Here is a 19,822-nt window from a genome sequence, read left to right as displayed (position 1 = left end):
GTTTCCGAATATCAATATACAAGGTAAAATTATCTTTTTGCAAGTTATTATTGTATAAATAGTGGATGAAATCAGCAACCAATCAGATCTCAGCTTCTATGAGTGTTGAACATTCAACAGAATACTGAAGAATGGACAGTAACTTTTTATTAAAAAAAGTCAACTGAGACAATACTGTATAGCCATGATGAGTGTAGGTATTGAGCTGTCAGTAGATTTTGGCTGTTAAATTTCAGCTCAGTATTTTGATCACACATTTTGGGGGCTTTGCTTGGAAACCTTGGATGTGATATAAGTGGCTGTCTGTGGTTGATAGTACATTTTTAGATGTGATAATATTATTTTAGCATTATAATATTGATGTCAGGGATTAGGTTTGCTCTAAAGCCCAATCAGGGTGGATTTGATTTAAATCAAACTGATTTAAATCACGATTTAAATCACTAGTCAGTAAGGCTTGATTTAAATCATAGTTTTCTACATAAAGACTAATTATTGCTGGTATAACTTTAATATGCAAGTAGATGAAGATTTTTAGAATAACAACTTTTCATATTAGTTTTTTTATCCCCAGTTTAATAGGTTAATCATTCATATTTGGACAACTTTTCTGTTGTACTTAGGAAGGAGAAAAATAATCATTACCTTAATAATAACAATTTAAATAGATTTATTCAACTGAAACAATAACATTCCAGCATATGTTATTTGCTTAAACAAACATTCATGTTTGTTAACTAATTTGGCTAAACAAAATATATATATTTTAAGAAACTTAGACTGTCAGCCCCTTCCTCCTCACACTTAGTTTCACTTTCTTCTAGTGCAGATCTATTCCACTCCAAACAATCAGAAAAATATTGTTTCTATTCTATTCACTGAACGTCTTGAAACTTAGCACTGAAGGGGTTGATTCTGTATTCATAGGTTTGTAGAAGTTAGGATTAAGGTCTTTTTCTTAACTCTGTTCATGTTATAACATTTTTGCTGTGAAGAAGAGGCATGTGATCTCCGCTGAGTCAAATTCAGTTTTGAGAACTGCAAAAGTAAACCAAGCATCTGTGATAATATCTTGTAGGCAGAGAAACTGCCCAATACTCTTATAAAAACCTCTGGAAGAGCATGACATTGTGAATGGATTAATGGAATTTATTTACCAAAACAATTAAACATATACAGCCTTATTCTACAAAATTAAAAAACTAATCTTTATTTCATGATGGAATAACCTTTGGATGGTAATATATTTTCCTCAAAAAGCATTTTATTCAAAAAAATCTGATTTAAATAAAAAAAATCCGATTTTTTTAGATTTTTTTTTAAAAAATAATTGATTTTGTATCCACTCTGAGCCCAATTCTAGAATGGAGAGAGAAAAAAACCTTTAGTAGAGCCCCCTCGCACTGCAAGGGTAAAATGCTTGTCAGGTTTAGGGGGAGCTGAAGATAATGTAATCTTTCACTTTGTTGCTCTCCTCTCCTTCCTGACACTACAGGCTGTGGGCGGTCCCTCAGTTTCATCACATACAATGCAAGGCTATTAACCTTGCATTGTACTTGAAGAAGGCAGACATGTGACTGTGTCCGGCCACACCTTAGAGAAGAGGCTTTGTAGGAACAGTCACATAGATATTAAGTGCCTACAGGTACAGGTGTAATGTATTACTCTATATCCCTGTAAGGATATACTCAAGAGGCAGCTAACCCTTGCAGAGGAGCTTCAATACAATGATAATTTTTTTTCTTGTGTCTGGAGTTGGACTTTAAAGCTGGCCCATAGAAGGATCAAAATTCGTCCAGTCCCTGCTAAAAGTCCACAATCCATGTATGGGCAGGCTGGTTGTACCAAAGTCGATCGCTCGATGACTTCAGTACAATCAGCCTGTAGTTTTTTTTTTTTCCGGTCACTGCCGGAAGCTATAGCTGCTGGCAATGATTATTGAATTCTGATGGCTGGGAAACCTCCCGCTGTCAGAATGCAAAAGCATCACGTGTGGGAGTCTCCCATTAACACTGAATGTGTTGATGGGAAATCAAGCAATTTTGTTTCCTGCAACCTATGGTTGTGGGAAAGAAAATTGCTTAATGTATGGCTTGCTTAAGAGTTAGATTTAGGTTGGGTTCACGCCTTATGATATATTTGGTTTATTGCGTTTTTATTGATCTTTACAAAATTAATTTTCATGCATTTTTTGTTATGGTTATCCCTAATTATTTTGCATGTTCTTCCACGGTGATTACAGTCATATTGACAGTCACTCTTTGTTAGCTCATATCTACTTTTTATATTTTGTTAATTCTAATACAAAATATGTTGAACATTCTTCAAAGGTAGTTGATAATGTAAATTTAGAATCCTCTGTATTGGATAATTTATTTTCACCCTTTTTAGTGCATTTTATTTAATTAAGAACAAAACCATTTTTTATAAGTAAGCCATTCCTAAGAGAAATTTGAGACTACCATTGCAGACCTTCTTCTGAAAATAATAGTTACATGGCTGTTATTTTCACTCTCTGGCTGTAGTACTTTCTAAGCAAATGACCTGGAGGGTTCAGATCAGGAAAATAATTCCTTATCAGCCTACTTTTTCTGGGTTAGTGACTCAGATATTGAAGTACTGAGCATGACAGCCAAGAAACTAGCATTTGCAGAATTTGCTCTGGAAAGTATTTTAGTTATTATTTATTTATTTATTTTTGATAGATTGAAATATTTGAACCTGAAGTCCAAACAGATATCAAAAACACCATTGGATGCAGTTATAAATTTGGCAAAAATAGCATTAGATTTATTTTAAAGTGGTTGGCAACCTCAGACATGAAAAATGAACAAATAACATCCTTCTATAGTGTGTACTAGTCTCAAACCAAAGCACAGAGTGTGGTTCCATTGATCTTTTCTCTCTGCTATCTGCCTGAGTCACTGATAAGACTCTATGCTGACACAACACCTCCCTGAAGATATCTCCAAAACACTGCAGGTGACTGACAGCCTCAACTCTGTGTATTTCCTTATTTCAGTGTGTAGAGGGGGTGGGTCTCTTCTCACACTGAGGTTTCAGGTTTCACTGGAGCTCTGTACCCTAGCTCTGTAGTGTGTATGATATCAGATCCCCACTTCCTGCATGCTGGAGCTGAGAAAAACCCTTGATCTGGGTATTTTAGAAGGCTCTACAGCCAAAATTGGTCCAGATAAACAGGTACAAGCTGTGTAGGAGGATGTGATCTCTTGGTATCACCTGAGCCTAACCACTTCACTGGATATATGTAAAGGTTTACAACTACTTTAAATACAACTGCTTTATGTACTTGAATTTGACATGATTTTAGCCTCCTACGATCCCCAGTATAGTTGCCCCAGATTGGTTAAGGAAGGAACAGAACCAGGGGCCAACCAGGTATCAACTGTCCCTTTTTAAATTTATTTCAACTGCATTTTTTCTTACAAATGGAACAATGAGAATCTTATGCCCAAAATAATTACGGTTTGGTCAGTTTTTAATACATGGCAAGCATTAGGACCCATTCACACCTTGGTGCCATGGTGAATTGTGTTTAATGAACCAAAAAAAAAAATCAGATGCGCAGTGCATCATACCACAGTCCTTAAGAGTGCATTATGGCCTGCTGCAGTGCATGTGCATTCCCTAAGTGTGCTGGGGTGCCATTAAAAATAAATAGGACCTCAGGGCGCTGACATAGTTAAGTTGATTGTAAAGGTAGAAGGTTGTTTATCCTAAGGCATTCTCTGTATTAATGTAAAAAAATAACTTTCAGTGTGCAGCACCCAGCCCTTCCCCTCCCCTAATTATTATTATTATTATTATTACATTGAGTTTATATAGCGCCAAAGGGTTTGCTAAGTGCTGTACAATAGAGGGGGGGACAATACATGAAACAGTACAGCAACAACAAACAGCACACAAGGGGTTAGAGGTCCCTACTCTTTCGAGCTTACAGTCTAGGAGGGAGGGGATAGTGGTACAGGAGGAAGTAGCTGTGGGGGATGGAGTGGTAGGAGGAATGAAGGAGAACGGCTGTTAGGTGAGGGTGGGGTAGGCTTCCCTGAAGAGGTGGGTTTTCAGGGAGCACCTGAAAGTGAGGAGGGAAGGTGACAGTCGATGGATTGGGGTAGTGAGTTCCAGAGGATGGGGGAGGACCTGGAGAAGTCTTGCAGTCGTGCGTGGGAGGAGGAGACCAGGGAGCAAGATAGAAGGAGGTCCTGTAAAGAGCAAAGGGTACGGGTAGGGTGGTACTTGGGAATCAGGTTGGTGAGGTAGTTAGGGGCAGTGTTGTGAATGGCTTTGTAGGTCAGGGTTAGTAGTTTGAATGTGATGCGTTGGGAAATAGGGAGCCAGTAAAGGGACAGGCAGAGGGGGGTGGCAGCGGTGGAGCGGTTTGTGAGGTAGATGAGTCTAGCCGCTGAGTTCAGGATGGTCTGAAGCAGGGAGAGCCTGTACTGGGGTAGGCTGGTGAGGAGGGAGTTGCAGTAGTCAAGGCGTGAGATAATCAGGGAGTGTACGAGTAGTTTAGTGGTGTCTGGGGTAAGGAAGTAACGTATCTTGGCGATGTTGCAAAGGTGGAGCCTGCATGTGTTTGTAAGCGATTTGACATGAGGTTGGAAGGAAAGGTTTGAGTCCAGAATGACGCCAAGGGCTTTGGCTTGCAGGGCGGGATTGATGGTGGTGTTGTTGGTAGTGATGGATAGGGTGGGGCGCGGGGAGGGGGAAAGACGAGAAGCTCAGTTTTGGAGAGGTTAAGCTTGAGGAAATGGAGCTACATCCAGTCAGAGATGTCGTTTAGGAGGTGAGTGATGCGGGCGGAGAATGTGGGGGTGAGGTGAGGGGTGGAGAGGTAAATTTGAGTGTCATCAGCATAGACACACTCTACTAATACTAATACACTAATATTAATACTATTAATATTAATAATATTAATACTAATATTAATACACTAATACTCTGCTCTCTTTCTCCTCAATGGCCATGGAGGTAGCAGCAAGAGCAATTGCTGCTGCTTTAACTCACAGCCTGTAATGGAGAGAGTGGGGGCGGGCCTAGCCGTGTTGTGTGTGTCTATGGATGTGGCTTGGGCTCGTGCCTGCAGGAATGCCCCCATAGCAAGGATCTTGCTATAGGGGCACTCAACAGGTGGGAGAACCAGGAGCGCTGATGGGGGATCCCATTCCACAGAGCAGGTAAGTATAAGTTTTGTTTGTTTTGTTTTTTTAAAATATGTACTAGTTTACAATTACTTGAAACTGTGTTGTGGCAACGCACTCATTAATGATTTATTAAAGAACACGGATAGCATCTTTTTTTTATATCTTCTTTACCTTCAGTTTGTATCCTAAATGTGCCATATATAATGCATTTCAGAACATTCCTGTTTACTTTGTTTTAGAAACTTAAAGAAGAAAATGACCAACTTAAGCAAGAATTAGAAGACTTGAGGTATAGACACTGCTTCATTAACTATCTCTAAAACAAAACAGATAATCTGAATTGCTACAAAGTAAATGCCTTTCTTTTTAGGGCTACTTTTACACTAATTCGTATATGCGTTTTTGCCGCGTTTGTAATGTGACTCAAAAATTGCATCAAAAATGCAACACAGGTGCATTTTTGCTGTGTTTTCCATTGATTTCAATGGGGAGGTGTGTTTTTGGTGCATTTTTATTTACTGCACCAAATCTGCAACGTATCAGTGTGAGGGGATCCATAGGAATACATGGCTACACGTTTTTCTTTGCTTTTGCAGGTCATTGCGAAAGCAGCCTTACAGACATGTAATGAAAAGAGTTTTTTTGTAAATCGCACTACTATAAGCATGGGAAAATTTTTTCTTTTGACTTGAATTCATTATAATGGTTGCCCTATGGAAGGCAAAAATTTTAGGGCTTTAGGAATTTGTACACGGCAAGAAGTAATTGATGGAAAGTGCCTGTTCAAATACTTGAATACAGACTGTATTTTTTAACAAGAGTGCCATGGTTTGCAACTGCAGGTAGTGTCAACAAGTCTGGTTTTTGAATCAAATGTTTACATGTTACTTCAGTAGAGAATGTGCACACTGTTAGCTGCTTGACCTATTTTACGTAATTAATATAGTAGTGCAGAATGTACATAGCTTCGTCTTCTCTTTGAAATTTCATTAGGTCACTAGTTTTTTATTCTGTGGGAAGAAGTGTTTTTCATTGGTATTGCCTGAAATAAACCACCAATGCAGTTAGCTCTGATCCCAATTATACTTGTTTGGGCAGAAATTGTGATCAGCAGCGGGAGGTGGTGAAGAATTCTAAAACTTCATGGGAACGATAGTCACACAGTACAGAGCCTGGCTTTGAGCCTTTGGTGCTCCAGCAAATGAGGAAGGACACTAAAGAAATATTAAAGTTTTAAAACTTGTTTAATATAAAGCAAACACAAGTAAGCAAATAGTTTTATTTTATTTCAGTGTTGGACTGAAGCTATAATTCAGTCATAAAAAGTAGAAATGTTCCAATAGAATTTTCTACGTTTTCAAAATAGAAATTACACTTACTGGTATGTATTTGCACTGCTAATTGGATATTCAGCGCTACACATAATAGGATTTGTGTACTCACCATAAATTCTTGGAGTTCATTGACTCAATGGACACATGAAGTCATTAACTTTTGGTTTATACTGTCATCTGCAAGAAGATTGGACAATGGCAAATAAAAATTGTAGGCCATTCAAGGATAACTCTCCTGCTACCAGCATGCCCCAGTTTTGTTGCAAGCAATGGTGAAGGCATGAATATAAATACCTGTAACTTTTAATGGACTCAAGAAAATATTTTACAGTGATTTAAATAATCCTATTTTCTTTCTCATCCTTTGAGTGCCACAGGAAGTCATTCACTCACAGCTCAAAGAGATGTCTATAGAACGTTATGCCTGAAGCTGGCATTAGATGAGGTCTAAATAGCCACCTGAAGGAACGTGTAAAAAAGACCAGGTGGCAACCTTCCAAATCTGGAAAAACAGTTGCTTTATGCTGAAATGCCCAAGAAGCACAGACTTAGTAGAGTGTGTCTTGACAGGAAATTGTGGAACCTGATCCTTGAGACCATAAGCTTAGGTAATGGTCTTTCTGAGCCACCTAGAAATTGTGGTTTGAGAAACCAGTGCACCCTCACGGGGACCATCTAGGATGAGAAAAGGGGGATCAATATTTTTGAAAGAATCGGTGGCTGAGAGTGAGACCCCCAGAGCCTGACAATGGATGGAAATATAACTGGAACTGGATGGAAAAACAGGAGAATGATATCCTGGTTGAGATAAAAGGCAGAAACAACCTTGAGCAGGAAAAGTCTTGAACCTCATTACTACCTTGTCCCTGTGGAAAACAAGAAAGAGTTCCTTGCAGGAAAAAAACTAAAGTTAAGAAACCTGTTTTGCAGAAGAGATGGCTGCAAGGAATACCTCCACATGGATTATAATAGAAAGAGGAATGTCTTTAATGGGTTGAAGCAGTAGTTTCTGAGGTGCAGGGAGAATCAAATTTAGACCAAGGACTTGCATACAAAAGTGGACTGACGAGCACAAATCTTGGACCGAAGAGTTTGAAGTTTATCCTGAGGAAGAAATACACTGGCAATGAGCTTTGTCTAGAACTAAATCCAGATACTCCAAATGATGAGTCAGTTGCAGTAATTATTTCTGAAGATTCATTTTACCATCCAAATCACTGTAATGTCTGGACAGTCAAGGCAATATTGTCCAAGAGAGTCTGCGACTGTTCCCTCAACAGGAGGTCATTTAAGTATTTCACAGTGGGAATATCATGAGAGCACAGAAGGACAAGTATTGAGACCAGCACCTTGATGAACACTCAAGGTACAGATGAGAGGCTGAGTAGTAGGGCCATGAAATGAAAGTGCAGGGGACCCATAGCAAAACAGGAAATAGTGTACTGTAACGATAGAGATATGCAGGCATGCATCCCTGGTGTTCACAGAAGCCAGGGAGTCTCTTTGATGAACGGACACAATGGGAACATTTTTGGATTCCATGCAGAATTTGTGAGCTTGAATGAAAACATTTAGTGTTTTAAGATGCAAGAAGGGGCAGATTGGGTCTTGGAACGTTGAACAGCTGAGAGTAAAAACTCTGAAACCATTCTGCCACAAGAACTGGGGCAATGATACCTAAGTGTATGCAAAGGCTAACAGACATGCCTTTACCTTGGAATATTGGGGTGCACCTTTTTATACAGAGAAAGTTTGAGGGTTTTTGAGCCCCGGACCAGACGGGTGGACTGGGAGCCACGATTTGGGGGCTTGGGCTTTGACGTTGCAGTATTAGGCAGTGATAGATGAGCCTTCCCAGTCTATGACCCATGCAGGAGATGAGTAAACCTTCAGTAGCTCATAACAGCTGTAGCTTAAAGCCACAACCATTTGCTCTTAACATCCTATGATCAAGGGATCAACTGCAGCAGTGGCACACTCCGTTTTAAGAGATTTTGTCCAAGCCAAGATTTGGAAAAGCATAGTCATGGCTAAAATGGAATTAAGAGCAGGGGGTTGCCAGTGAGAACAGATCTCTGAAGGGGGTTTCCAACCACTTATCAGTTGGGTTTCTAAAGACAGGCGCATCTTTCACTGGAATGCACTGTGGTAGTTAATTGAGAACTAAAAGCCAACAGCCGCAAAGTCTGTCGGAACTTGTCGTTTTCCCATTCACAGAATACTGTGAGCCCTGCATAGCCATGTCTTTTTAAAATTGTGACAGCGGGAGGAGAAGATCCCTGTCACAATGGGGTATTAAGGGTGGGTGGGGGGTTGCAGGGGCCGGTCCTTTTGTAAAATGTTACATGTTACACTCAGAATATGGGTGTAGCAGGTTACAAAAGAACTTATCCTTTAAATATCATCTTCTCAATAAGAGGACAATATTCCTCCCCGCTCGTACCCTCCTCCATGACTTTTCCATCAAGATCAATAATGCAACTAGGGTACTAGGTGTAATCCTAGACTATGACCTATCCTTTTGGTCCCAAATCCAATTACGATCAAAAGCTTGTAGATTTCACCTCCGTAACATCTCTAAAATTCGCTCCTTTTTAACTAATGAAACCACCAAGATTCTCATTCACTCCCTTGTTATCTCTCGCCGTGACTATTGCAACTCCCTTCTCACAGGCCTACCTCTTTGTTGGCTATCCCCTCTTCAGAATCCTCTACCTTACCAACCACTGAATGTCTGCCACCCCTCTCTGCCAATCCTTCCACTGGTTTCCGATTGCCCAGCGAATTAAATTCAAAATACTAACAACAACATACAAAACTATTCACAACTCTGCCCCAGGCTACATCACCAATCCTGTCTCCAAATATCACTCAAACCGTCCTCTCCACTCCTCTCATGATCTCCTGCTCTCAAGCTCCCTTGTCTTATCCTCCCATGATCGTCTCCAGGACTTCGCCAGAGCCTCTCCCATCCTCTGGAACTCTCTACCTCAATTTCATCTGTCTATCCCCTACTCTGGCTGCCTTTAGGCAATTCCTGAAAACTCATCTCTTCAGGGAAGCCTATCACACCTCCAATTAAACATCACTTCCATCAGCTCATCCCTCACAGTTATTTTGTACTACTTTTCCCACCCTATTAGATTGTAAACTATTATGAGCAGGGCTCTCATATTCCTCTTGTTTTTTATTGTATTGTAACTATACTGTCTACAGGGATGCACGAATCATATCGCCTGACACCCGGGACATGCAGTTCTCGGGCACTAGGCAGGTGTGTTTTTTTTTTTTACATTTAGCCCTGCTGCAAGCAAGCAGCAGGGTCAGGGGTGGACTGGCCACTCAGGGCCAGCAGGGGGCCCCATGAGAGGCTCTATTTATCTCTCAGTGTGGTATACCATTTATGAATGTATCACAGTAAATACTGAAGTGATCGCAGAATGTGGTGGCACCGCCCCTGAATGCAGCTTGGAGTCAGTGCAGCTAACCATAGGGCTAAGGGAGGGGAGGCGGAATCAGGTGACTGATAGGGGGGGGGGGTGATGATCCCTTCGCTTTCTCCCTCCCTCTCCTTGATGCTCACCTCCCCCGGACACACCCCAGCACCCCACCTTTCGAGTAACACGATCGCCCCCAGGCATTCCTGGCTCCTCCCCCGTTCTCACCCCGGTTGGATTCCGAGTATGGTGGCCGCCATTAGGTGTTCCTGCCTCCTCCCATGGACTCACCCTCTACCCCCCTGGCCCGGCTGGTGATCACCCAAAGTGTTCCTGGCTCCTTCCCCAGGCTCACCCCTCCCCGCTTCCGAATATGTTGATTGCCCTCAAGTGTCTCCTCCCAGCAGCACATCTGACCCAGTGTTCCCATCTCCCCGTCTTCCTCTCCAGGAAAGGATACTGAGGCTGTGACTCCACCAGGATCTGCCCTTCCTTTCCAGTACCCAGGATCTTCCTCCCCTGAGGTATAGGAGCTGCTCCAGGCTGTCAAGGCTGAGGACCTCAGCATGGAGCAGAAGCTGCTGCAGAGACCCATGGCAGGCAAAGCCAGTGAGTACACTCACCAGTCTACTCACTGACCAATCTACCTACCTACTGTGATGATGGGTTTAATTGGATCAGTTATTAGATCAGATTATACTGGGCAGAGAAGGGGGGGGAATTAAGACAGGCTAGGTGCAGGGGTGGACTGACCATTTGGGCACTGCCCGGTAGCCCCATTCCCGCAGAACCAGGCTGGAGTCCCGGAGCCCAGTGTGGGAACAAGTCCCAGCACTTGGCTCCACTAATTCACCTCCCAATACAGTGGAGAATACACTACAGGGGATTATACTGGGATTTTCTGGGGGGGGGGGGGATTGGATTTATAAACAAACCAATATTTGTGCTGGGAGTGATTTGGTCGGGGAGGGGGGTAAGAGGATATGTTCTGGGCCATTTTGCAAGGGGAGAGGAATTTGTGTTAGAAAGTTCGAGTGAGGGAGGTGAGTAGGAGATGCAAAGTGCGAATATTAAAAACATTAACAGTTTAGGTCACCATAAAGGCCCTTTTGTTTTTAGGGGCCCCGGACATTTCTAAAAGCACCTCTTCCTAATAAACATCAACCCTTTATGCTATTTAAATACGGTTTTGGTATATATATGTATTTTTTTTATCAGGACAAGTAGATTGTCATGAGTGACAAGTAGATTGGGACCCTGATTTAGTCCTTTGGACAAGTACAGTATTTTCTGGCGTATAAGACTACTTTTTATACTTAAAAATATACCCCAAAAATTGGGGGTCGTCTTTACGCGGGGTATAAAATGTGAACCTTGAGTTTGTTTGGGTCAAGCTGGCTGGATGTGGATGATATACATACAGTATACCGCGCTGAGCCAAGCTGGCTCCAAACAAATGTCCCTATGACAGATTAATCTGTCAGCCCGCTGGATGTGCGGTATATACAGTATACTGCGCTGATCCAAGCGGTTTCAAAATGTACCGGTACGTCCCTACTGTAATCAGCCCGCTGGATGCGTCTATGCACGGTAGCTGCGGCTACATACAATATACACTGGGCCAATCACGGCGAGTGATGTATTCTACTAATGAATACAAAGCCTGCTCGGATTGGCTGAGTAGAGAGGTGGGCTGATGATGTCACAACCTCAGCCAATCCGACAGGCTTTGTATTCATTAGTAGAATACATCGCTCGCTGTGATTGGCCCAGCGTATACTGTATGTAGCCTCAGCTACTGTACATACACACATTCCAGCGGTCTGATTATCGTAGGGACGTACCGGTACGTTTTGAAACCGCTTGGCTCAGTATACTGTATATACCGCACATCCAGCGGGCTGACAGATTAATCTGTCATAGGGACATTTGTTTTGAGCCAGCTTGGCTCATCGCGGTATACTGTATGTACATTACTGCACATCCAGCTGGCTGTATATATATACTGTATACTGTATGTAGCCAAAGCTACCGTATTACCGCACATCCAGCGGTAACCATCTGATTTGGAATTTGATCCATATGATGACTGTCTTACAAATGTATCACAAGATGTCATTCATGAACTTATGATGTCAGAGGATGAACATGAGGATTTTGAAGTATTTTAAGTACCGGTAAGTCATAACAATTTCAATTTAAAAATCTGATGTTTTTAAATGGTGTTGCCTCAGAAGGGGGGTAGTCTTATACGGCGAGTATAGCCCAAAATCTATGTTTTAACTGGAAAATTAGGGGGTCTTATACACCCAGTCGCCTTATACGCCGGAAAATACGGTAGTTTTAACAAAAATTCCAAACCCCTGTGTCTACCTTTTATATTGTAAAGCACTGCACAAACTGTTGGTGCTATATAAATCCTGAATAGTTAAAATAAAAAATAGTTTCCTAATATTAATGTTTTTTTTTTCTTTTTCACACGTTGCGGAGACAGCAACAATACCGCGTATTTTCTGCATGAATGGTTACGTTTGTTTGATGTTTACTAGATAATTGTTCATTAAATTTAATTCCTAAAATTGAATAGCCCAAATTAAGTTATTGTGTTTAACAATATTGGATGCTTTTTCTTCTTTGCTTTAGACTTCAGTACAAACAACTAATTGAAGAGGGACAGAATGAATGCTTAGATGAGAGACGGATAAATCTTTTGAAGTCTCAGGTGTTGCAGTTGGAAAGACAGGTAATGTGTGTAAAGGAAAATGTATGAATGCATGAGTTATGGCTTATTTAAAGTACACAGAAAAAATATAATTATCAAGGGCTGTACATTGACCTTCTAAATGATCTGAATGGGTTGGTAAGTAAAGTACAGCTTTTTGTATGTTATATTTAATTGTTAATGTTTATTGTTTAGATCTATTTATGATTGATGGGGTACTCTAGGGTGTATGAAACCTAAGGCTCGGCTCACATCAATGTGCTTTTGCAGGCCACAATTTTTTGGGCACAACAGCCCATTAATTTGAATGGGTTGCCCTGCTTGCGTTTCCCGCAGAAAAAGGTGCATGCACCTTTTTCAATACGCTGCCTGCAGAGAAATTGCATTGGTCATTTTGAACGCATGCTGTTATTACATGCGTGGTGGTGCCATTCAGAGTGAATGACAGCCCCACACGTTTTCTCACAGCAGAGCTTTTTCATTGCAGGTGGTTGCAGGTGTGGGACCGAGCCTAAAGATATTATAGCAATACAGTTCTACAGTGGTATTTCAGTGATATGCTTCCCTAGCCCATGCCATGCCAAGACATGCTGTACAAAAACTTTTTGAGAAGTTAGAACATTTAACTTGGTTACTTGCTGTTATTTAGAGATTAAAATAGCATAATGTCTAATCACAAAGTCACTTTATGAATAAAAGACTTTTTCCTTAGCATTTAAAAAATTCCTATCAAAAGAATATATGTTGTATAGAGCGGCCAACATGGATCTGAAAAGACAGTTCTTTCATGTGGTAATTGTACCTATATTCTCAAACTCAAAAATTTATCTTGGCATAACCATTCATCAATATCCTAAAATTAGCCACTCCTGCTCTTTTTCTGCTCTTTGCCTTGGTTGTACAGAAGACGTTCAATGGAGTTTGCTGAAATTTTCTGTCTTTAATCTTAGATAAATTTGGCTTAGATACATTTGAATTTAATAAAGTGTGCTAAACTTGCTCTTCAATCCTAATTTAAGATACAGAGTACTTATATATGGCGAGTTTTTCTTTCCTAATCTTCAAAGTGACCAAACAAAGTTGCTCACTACCGCACTTTTATGGAGCCCCTTGCTAAACCAATCAGACAAAATTCTGATGTCACTAGGATTAAATTTGGAAATTCTGAGTGCAAAATATAATGAGGTGCCAACAATGTTCTTCTGTTTATTGCTGTAAACCTCTTTGAAATAAATCCAAAATGTTGTACATGACTTTGGATAAATTTATTATGATAAGTTAAACTTTTTTAGGTCATAAATTCCATACTGGTAAAAGAAAAGTAAAAACAGTAACAAGTACCTTTTTGATTGAGTGGATGGTTCATTAGGTATCTTGGTATGTAGTTTGACATCTCTATGCAAGTTAATTTTTAAGTTGAAGTAACAAATGTTTAGGCTCAGTTCATACTACTGTGGTGCTATTCTGAAACGATTTGCAGTGCGACTTTGATGCAACCTTGGTTGCGTTTTGGATATGGGTGGTATTATCTGTGGAGCCAAACAGCACGGTAAATCGAACCAAAGCAGCACTGGAACCTTTTCCAAAATTGCACCGCACAGAGTCTCATTGAAAAAAAGTGATTTCTCTTGTCATGCAATTCTGTGTGACTTGAGTCGCACCTGAAATTGCACTAGTGTGAACTTGGTCTTTAAGGATAAGTTCACCTTTGGGAACATGTTACATGGTCCACCTGTTTTTAGGGTGGAACATGTAACATGTTCCCATAGCTGGGAACATGGTCATGGTCATGTGGCTATATGTCTACACAAAAACATGATTTCAGATGAAGGGGCGGGATCAGAATTAAAAGTTAGTAGGAACAGAGTTAAAAGTTGATGAATGGCCAACTCTCTCAAGGTCTGTCCTCAAACACCTTCAACTAAAGTCACCTCATTAAATAATTTTAGAGCCTTTTTTAGGACTCATTCACACCTGGGGTTGGGGTCAGTAAAATCATGCTGCTGAGACACTTTATTTACCAACTGTTCATCCTTAAGCTGCAAAGTCAACGAATGGCGGTGAGGCGAAATTTTGCCCCGTAACTACATGCAGTGCATGGTGGTGGGAGTTTTTAGGGGTTAAAATAGGCAATGAGGTAGTGGCACAACACCAGCTCAATGAAAGTCAATGCCGTCTGAAGAGTGACCCACTGTAAACTCTCTTCAGAGAACAACACAAATGTAAACAAGCTCTTAATATTTTTTAATAATGTTACAGGGTTATTGTGATAGATGTTATCTTTTAACTGTTAGTCTGCTTTGAAATTTTGTTGAATCGAAGTATTGAGAAATAAGAGTAAATGCTATTATTGGAGATGGTTAATTTGTGCATTTGTGTACTTGGCTAATTTGTCCTTTTTTTGAATGAAGATATTCTATGTGTAGGAATGCTGAAGATAGGGCTATAATTTTACCATTTCTTAGCTGAAGGCTAAGCATGTCTGATTCATAAACTGCTAGTTTTACGATTATACTTTTGTCCTTTTCATTCTACAAGGTGATTCTGCTGACAGAAGGGCTCAGCTGCAGAGCTTCAGTATTACTTGAATTTGGCAATGCATTACAAGCTGTGACTGATAAGCTTCAGTAAGTGTAAATGATTTGAAAGGTATATGTACATTTTTGTAACAAATACATTATTTCTTTGATATTTTTCCATTAAAATAGTGATTATGTTTATTTATTCTAAAGCTATTGGGAAGTATGCCCATACGCTTGCGCCTTAAAACGCAAATATCACCATTTACAAGCATATACCCCTATGGAGCAGATATTTAAATTCATTGCTATAGGCACAAAAATGCAGCAGCTGGGGCTCCCAGGCGCTGCAAATACAGGCGTATTTTATGGCATACGCCCATGTGCCTGCAAATACGTCCATGTGCAATGAACCCATAAGGTGTCACAAGCCAAGTAGATTACAGTTCACAAGGACATTTAGAAACAGTTAGAGCAAGACTCTTATTTTATATTTACACCAATATAATTCTTACATTTGATGAACAGATTTCATTACCTTTTGTCTGATATTTGTATAATACACTGATCAGCCACAACTTTATGACCATTGGCAGGTTAAGTGAATTATATTGATTATCTTGTTTCAATGATATCTGAAATTCAATAAGATATATTAGGCAGATTGTAAACTTGTTGTCCATGAAGTTGATGTGTTGAAAGCCGAAAAAATGGGCATCGTAGTTTGTTGTGTATGGGACTGCGTAACCACAGACTGGTCAAGGTGCCCATGCTGATCCATATCCACAGCCAAAAGCTCCTGCAATGGGCACATGAGTGTCAGAACTGGACCATAGAGCAAAGGAAGAAAGTAGTCTGGTCTGATGAACCATGTTTTCTTTTTCATCATGAGGATGGCCAAGTGCATGTGCACTGTTTACCTGGGGAAGAGATGGAACCAGGATGCAATATGGGAGGAAGGCAGGTTGAAGGAGGCAGTGTGATGCTTTGGGCAATATTCTACTGGGAACCTTCTACCTTTGTGTCTTGCCAGTCATGTGGATGTCGCTTTGACACGTACCACCTACCTAAACATTGTTGGTGACCAAGTACATCCCTTCATGGAAATGGTATTCTCTGATGACACTGGCCTCTTTTAGCAGGATAATGTACCCTGCCACAAAGCAAAAATGGTTCAAGAATATTCACAGATTACTAGTGCAGCACAACTCTCTAAATTAATAATTGTTAGAAAGCATAAATACTCCTGTGAAAAACATATACAATTGATAAACTAAAGAGTCCATAAACAATCCCCTCAGTGACGTCTGTCATTTCCGTGAATATCTTCTTCTTTAATAATATTCAGTGATCTTCCACTACACCAGGTGAAAAACCTGCTCACCTCAAGAAAAGAAAGTATGCTCTCATCTGGGTGTACTCAACTCCTCAGTCACAGTGACATATTTATTTATTTATTTCAGGTACTTCTATAGTGCCATCAATTTACATACATATATTGTACACTCATATCAGTTCCTAACCCTCAAGGGGCATACAGTCTAAAGTCCCTAACTCACATTCATACATACACATACTAGGGCCAGTTTAGACAGGAGCCAATTAACCTACCAGCATGTCTTTGGAGTGTGGGAGGAAACCGGAGTACCCTGTGGAAACCCATGCAGTCACAGGGAGAACAGGCAAACTCCAGGCAGGTGGTGCCATGGTTGGGATTCGAACCAGCGACCCTAGTACTGCCAGGCGGAAGTGGTAAACATTTAGCCACTGTGCTGCCTGTGTCTTCTTATCGCCTTTCGCCTTCCACTCACATCAAAATTGATCTCATGCAACAGAAAGACCAAAGCATAGTGCTCTCTGTATCGCACTTTATTGTATCCCCCACTAAAATAACATTTGCAGATATAAAAGCATAAAGTGTGTATCCACAGCCAGCTTACCGCTCCGCTGGCAAGATAGTGGCAGCGTATTGACGCAGTACCGGCTCCTCCTTCCTACGTTTCTGGCTCCTTCCTATGGCTCAAGAATAGTTTGAGGAACACAACAATGAGTTTAAAGTGTTGACTTGGCCTCCAAATCCTCCAAATCTCAGTCCATCGAGAATCTTTAAAGGATCTTCTGCTGATGGCTTGTGCCTGATACCAAAGAATACCTTCAGAGGTCTAGTGGCATTCATGACTTGGCAGGTCAAGTCTGCTTTGGTGGCAAAAGGGGTGGTTTTGGTTGCAAAGGGGGAACCTGCAAAATATTGGGTTGGTGATCATAAAGTTAGTATGCTGAGCCAAATTTTCCTTATTTATACTAGTAATGCCTTCAAAAACAATATATGTAACTATTTTTCTATAATCCGTATACCCAGGCACAATTAATAATGTTTTTATTCACAAATCAGGTTTTTGCTTGCCAGTGAAAATGGTTCAACAGAAGTTCCAATCACTAGGGTAGAATTAATACGAATGATTGAAATATGCCATGCTATGCAGGACAAACTACGTCACAGTCATCAGGTAAGGAAATCTGACAATCTTTGTTGTTTTTCTACTGTAATGTGTCCTTCCTTAAAGTAGAACTATGGATTCACATTAAATAATATGTACTGCAGCATTTAATTATATCTGCACTAATCCCAGGTTCATAGCAGTGCGCCGTGTTTTGGGTGCAGCTTGATTTATGTGCGGTTTTACATGTGGTTTTAGATGTGCTTCCATTGACTTCTTTTAGACTGTGTGTTTTCATGAAGGTGCATCAAAGTCCTCCATACTGCATCTTTGATACACTTTCAGAAAATGCACAGTCTAATAGAAGTCAGTGGGAGCGCACCTAAAACCATGTGTAAAACACAGATACCATTGACATGCACCCAAACTACAGCACATTTGTGTGGACCTGGCCTTACCGTTTTCTCTTAGTCCACATGCAAAGTTCCCCAAATACCTGTTTATCTTGCCAGTGAAGTCCAACCAATGCAGCTTCCTGTAATGTTGTGGTAACAATGCTGCACTGCTCATTAATTCAGAGCAGATTTGCCCACTACAGTGGAATTAAAAAAATGTTGCATTGGGTGTGGCTATCAGCATAGTCACTGCTGATATGTTGCCTTGTCTGGGAGGGGGACATGTGAGACACACATGCATGATGATTTGGCCCAATCAGGGAAGGTAAAACACGTTTTTGGTTTACTTTATGAGGCCTGTGCATCACATAACATCTGGATTTGGTACTTGTTTAGACTAGTGTTTCTCAACTTTTTTCAGTCAAAGCACCCTATAAAAAATAATGCACAGATTGGCTATTTTGTATTCGAATGCTATTACAGTGGTGGGGTTCACTACAAAATATCTCGAGGGACCCAATTCTAAAATGTAAAAACCTAAACAAATACTTTTACATAATGTAGCAGCATCCACACACATAGGACATCATCCTTAGAGGTGATTATTTCTTCCAAAGTAAATACACCTTTGCACAATGGTACTGACTAGTATTTCAGTGTTTCTCTTCTTCTTCTAGGAAAAAATAAAGGTGATAGTGAGCGCACAAATAGAACAGCAGTTAGCACGAAAGGATAACCTGCTATTTCCTCAAAATAATAAAATACAAAAAGTGCACTGCTCATAAAGATGATTACAATATCTCAATACTTAAGCGTCATAAATTGAATAAAATGATTGTGACAGTAGTGAATATGCACAAAAATGATGATACAGGTGAAGCGCTCTGAAGTAGCGCTGTGGTGAACTGATAAATAAACAAATATGAATGGAAACAGTGCCGCGCTGAATGGCTGTGCAATGGTGACAAAACCAACTGTATCGTGACAATAGTGAACAAAACCGCACATATGATGAATAAAAGTAAATGATCAGTAATTCAATCTTCCAAATAAATAGTCCATAGAATTCGTGATATCAAGTGATAGGTGAATCCGTGATAAATTCTGCTTTTTAATGCACTCCCAAAAAGCGCATATGCCTTTGATCCCAGAGGTGAATCCCTTTGATAATGTGCATGCGCACAAAACGTGTCAGGGAGGAGACTGCGTACTGATGTCATGCCGGCGCGTCCTCACAAAGGTCTGGCGGCCATCTTTGTGAGTGGATTTACATGCTGTCTTTTGCTCCATGTGGATGCTTTTAATTCAATAAAATACTGCAGCATAAATGCTCTTCTCTTTGGGCTCGTTTTGTGAGCTGTTCCCTTCAAGGTGGGGCTGTTTTTGTTGCTGATGGTGGAACGGTCTGCTGGAAGTATCCCCTCATTCTGATATATGCCAGCAGTATTTTTCCCATATTCTGTGTATAACGGTGGATGAGGCTGACCTGTGGAGGAGCTAGTGACCACTGATTTTATATTTCAATGGTTTTTATTCATTTTTAAACAGTATAAAACAGAGGCAACAAAACACGCCCACGCAGGGGCTATCAATTGCACAGATAAAAAATGCAAAATAGAAAAAACAGTGCTCTAACAACAACAGGGCAAAAGGGATGCCCACGCAGGGGCTATCAATGGCACATAAGTTACAATACCATTAATGTAACTCTGACTATAACAACTAAAGGCAGCTGTCCACTGTCACACCAAAAACAAACAAAGAAAGAGAGAAAGGAAGAAAAAGGAAAAAAAAAAAAAAAAAAGAGCAGGG

The 19,822-nt window shown here is 40.5% G+C and overlaps 1 protein-coding gene across 1 annotated transcript in view; it reads left to right on the top strand.

The window, feature by feature from the left end:
• Positions 1-19,822, top strand: part of LOC149460868 (uncharacterized) — a 193,161-nt gene that overhangs the window by 17,406 nt on the left and 155,933 nt on the right. Inside the window, exons 4-7 of the mRNA XM_089679120.1 lie at positions 5,405-5,454; positions 12,580-12,679; positions 15,197-15,285; positions 17,570-17,684. Of these exons, the coding sequence (XP_089535246.1) occupies positions 5,405-5,454; positions 12,580-12,679; positions 15,197-15,285; positions 17,570-17,684 (354 nt within the window). The remainder of the gene's footprint in view (positions 1-5,404; positions 5,455-12,579; positions 12,680-15,196; positions 15,286-17,569; positions 17,685-19,822) is intronic.

Source organism: Staurois parvus, unplaced genomic scaffold (genome assembly GCF_062004578.1).
Source record: "Staurois parvus isolate SC_StPar_1 unplaced genomic scaffold, SC_StPar_1.0 ptg000218l, whole genome shotgun sequence".
NCBI classification, from domain to species: Eukaryota; Metazoa; Chordata; class Amphibia; order Anura; family Ranidae; genus Staurois; species Staurois parvus.
The sequence above is the reverse complement of the archived record's forward strand: the minus strand, read 5'-3'. Positions and strand labels throughout refer to the sequence as shown.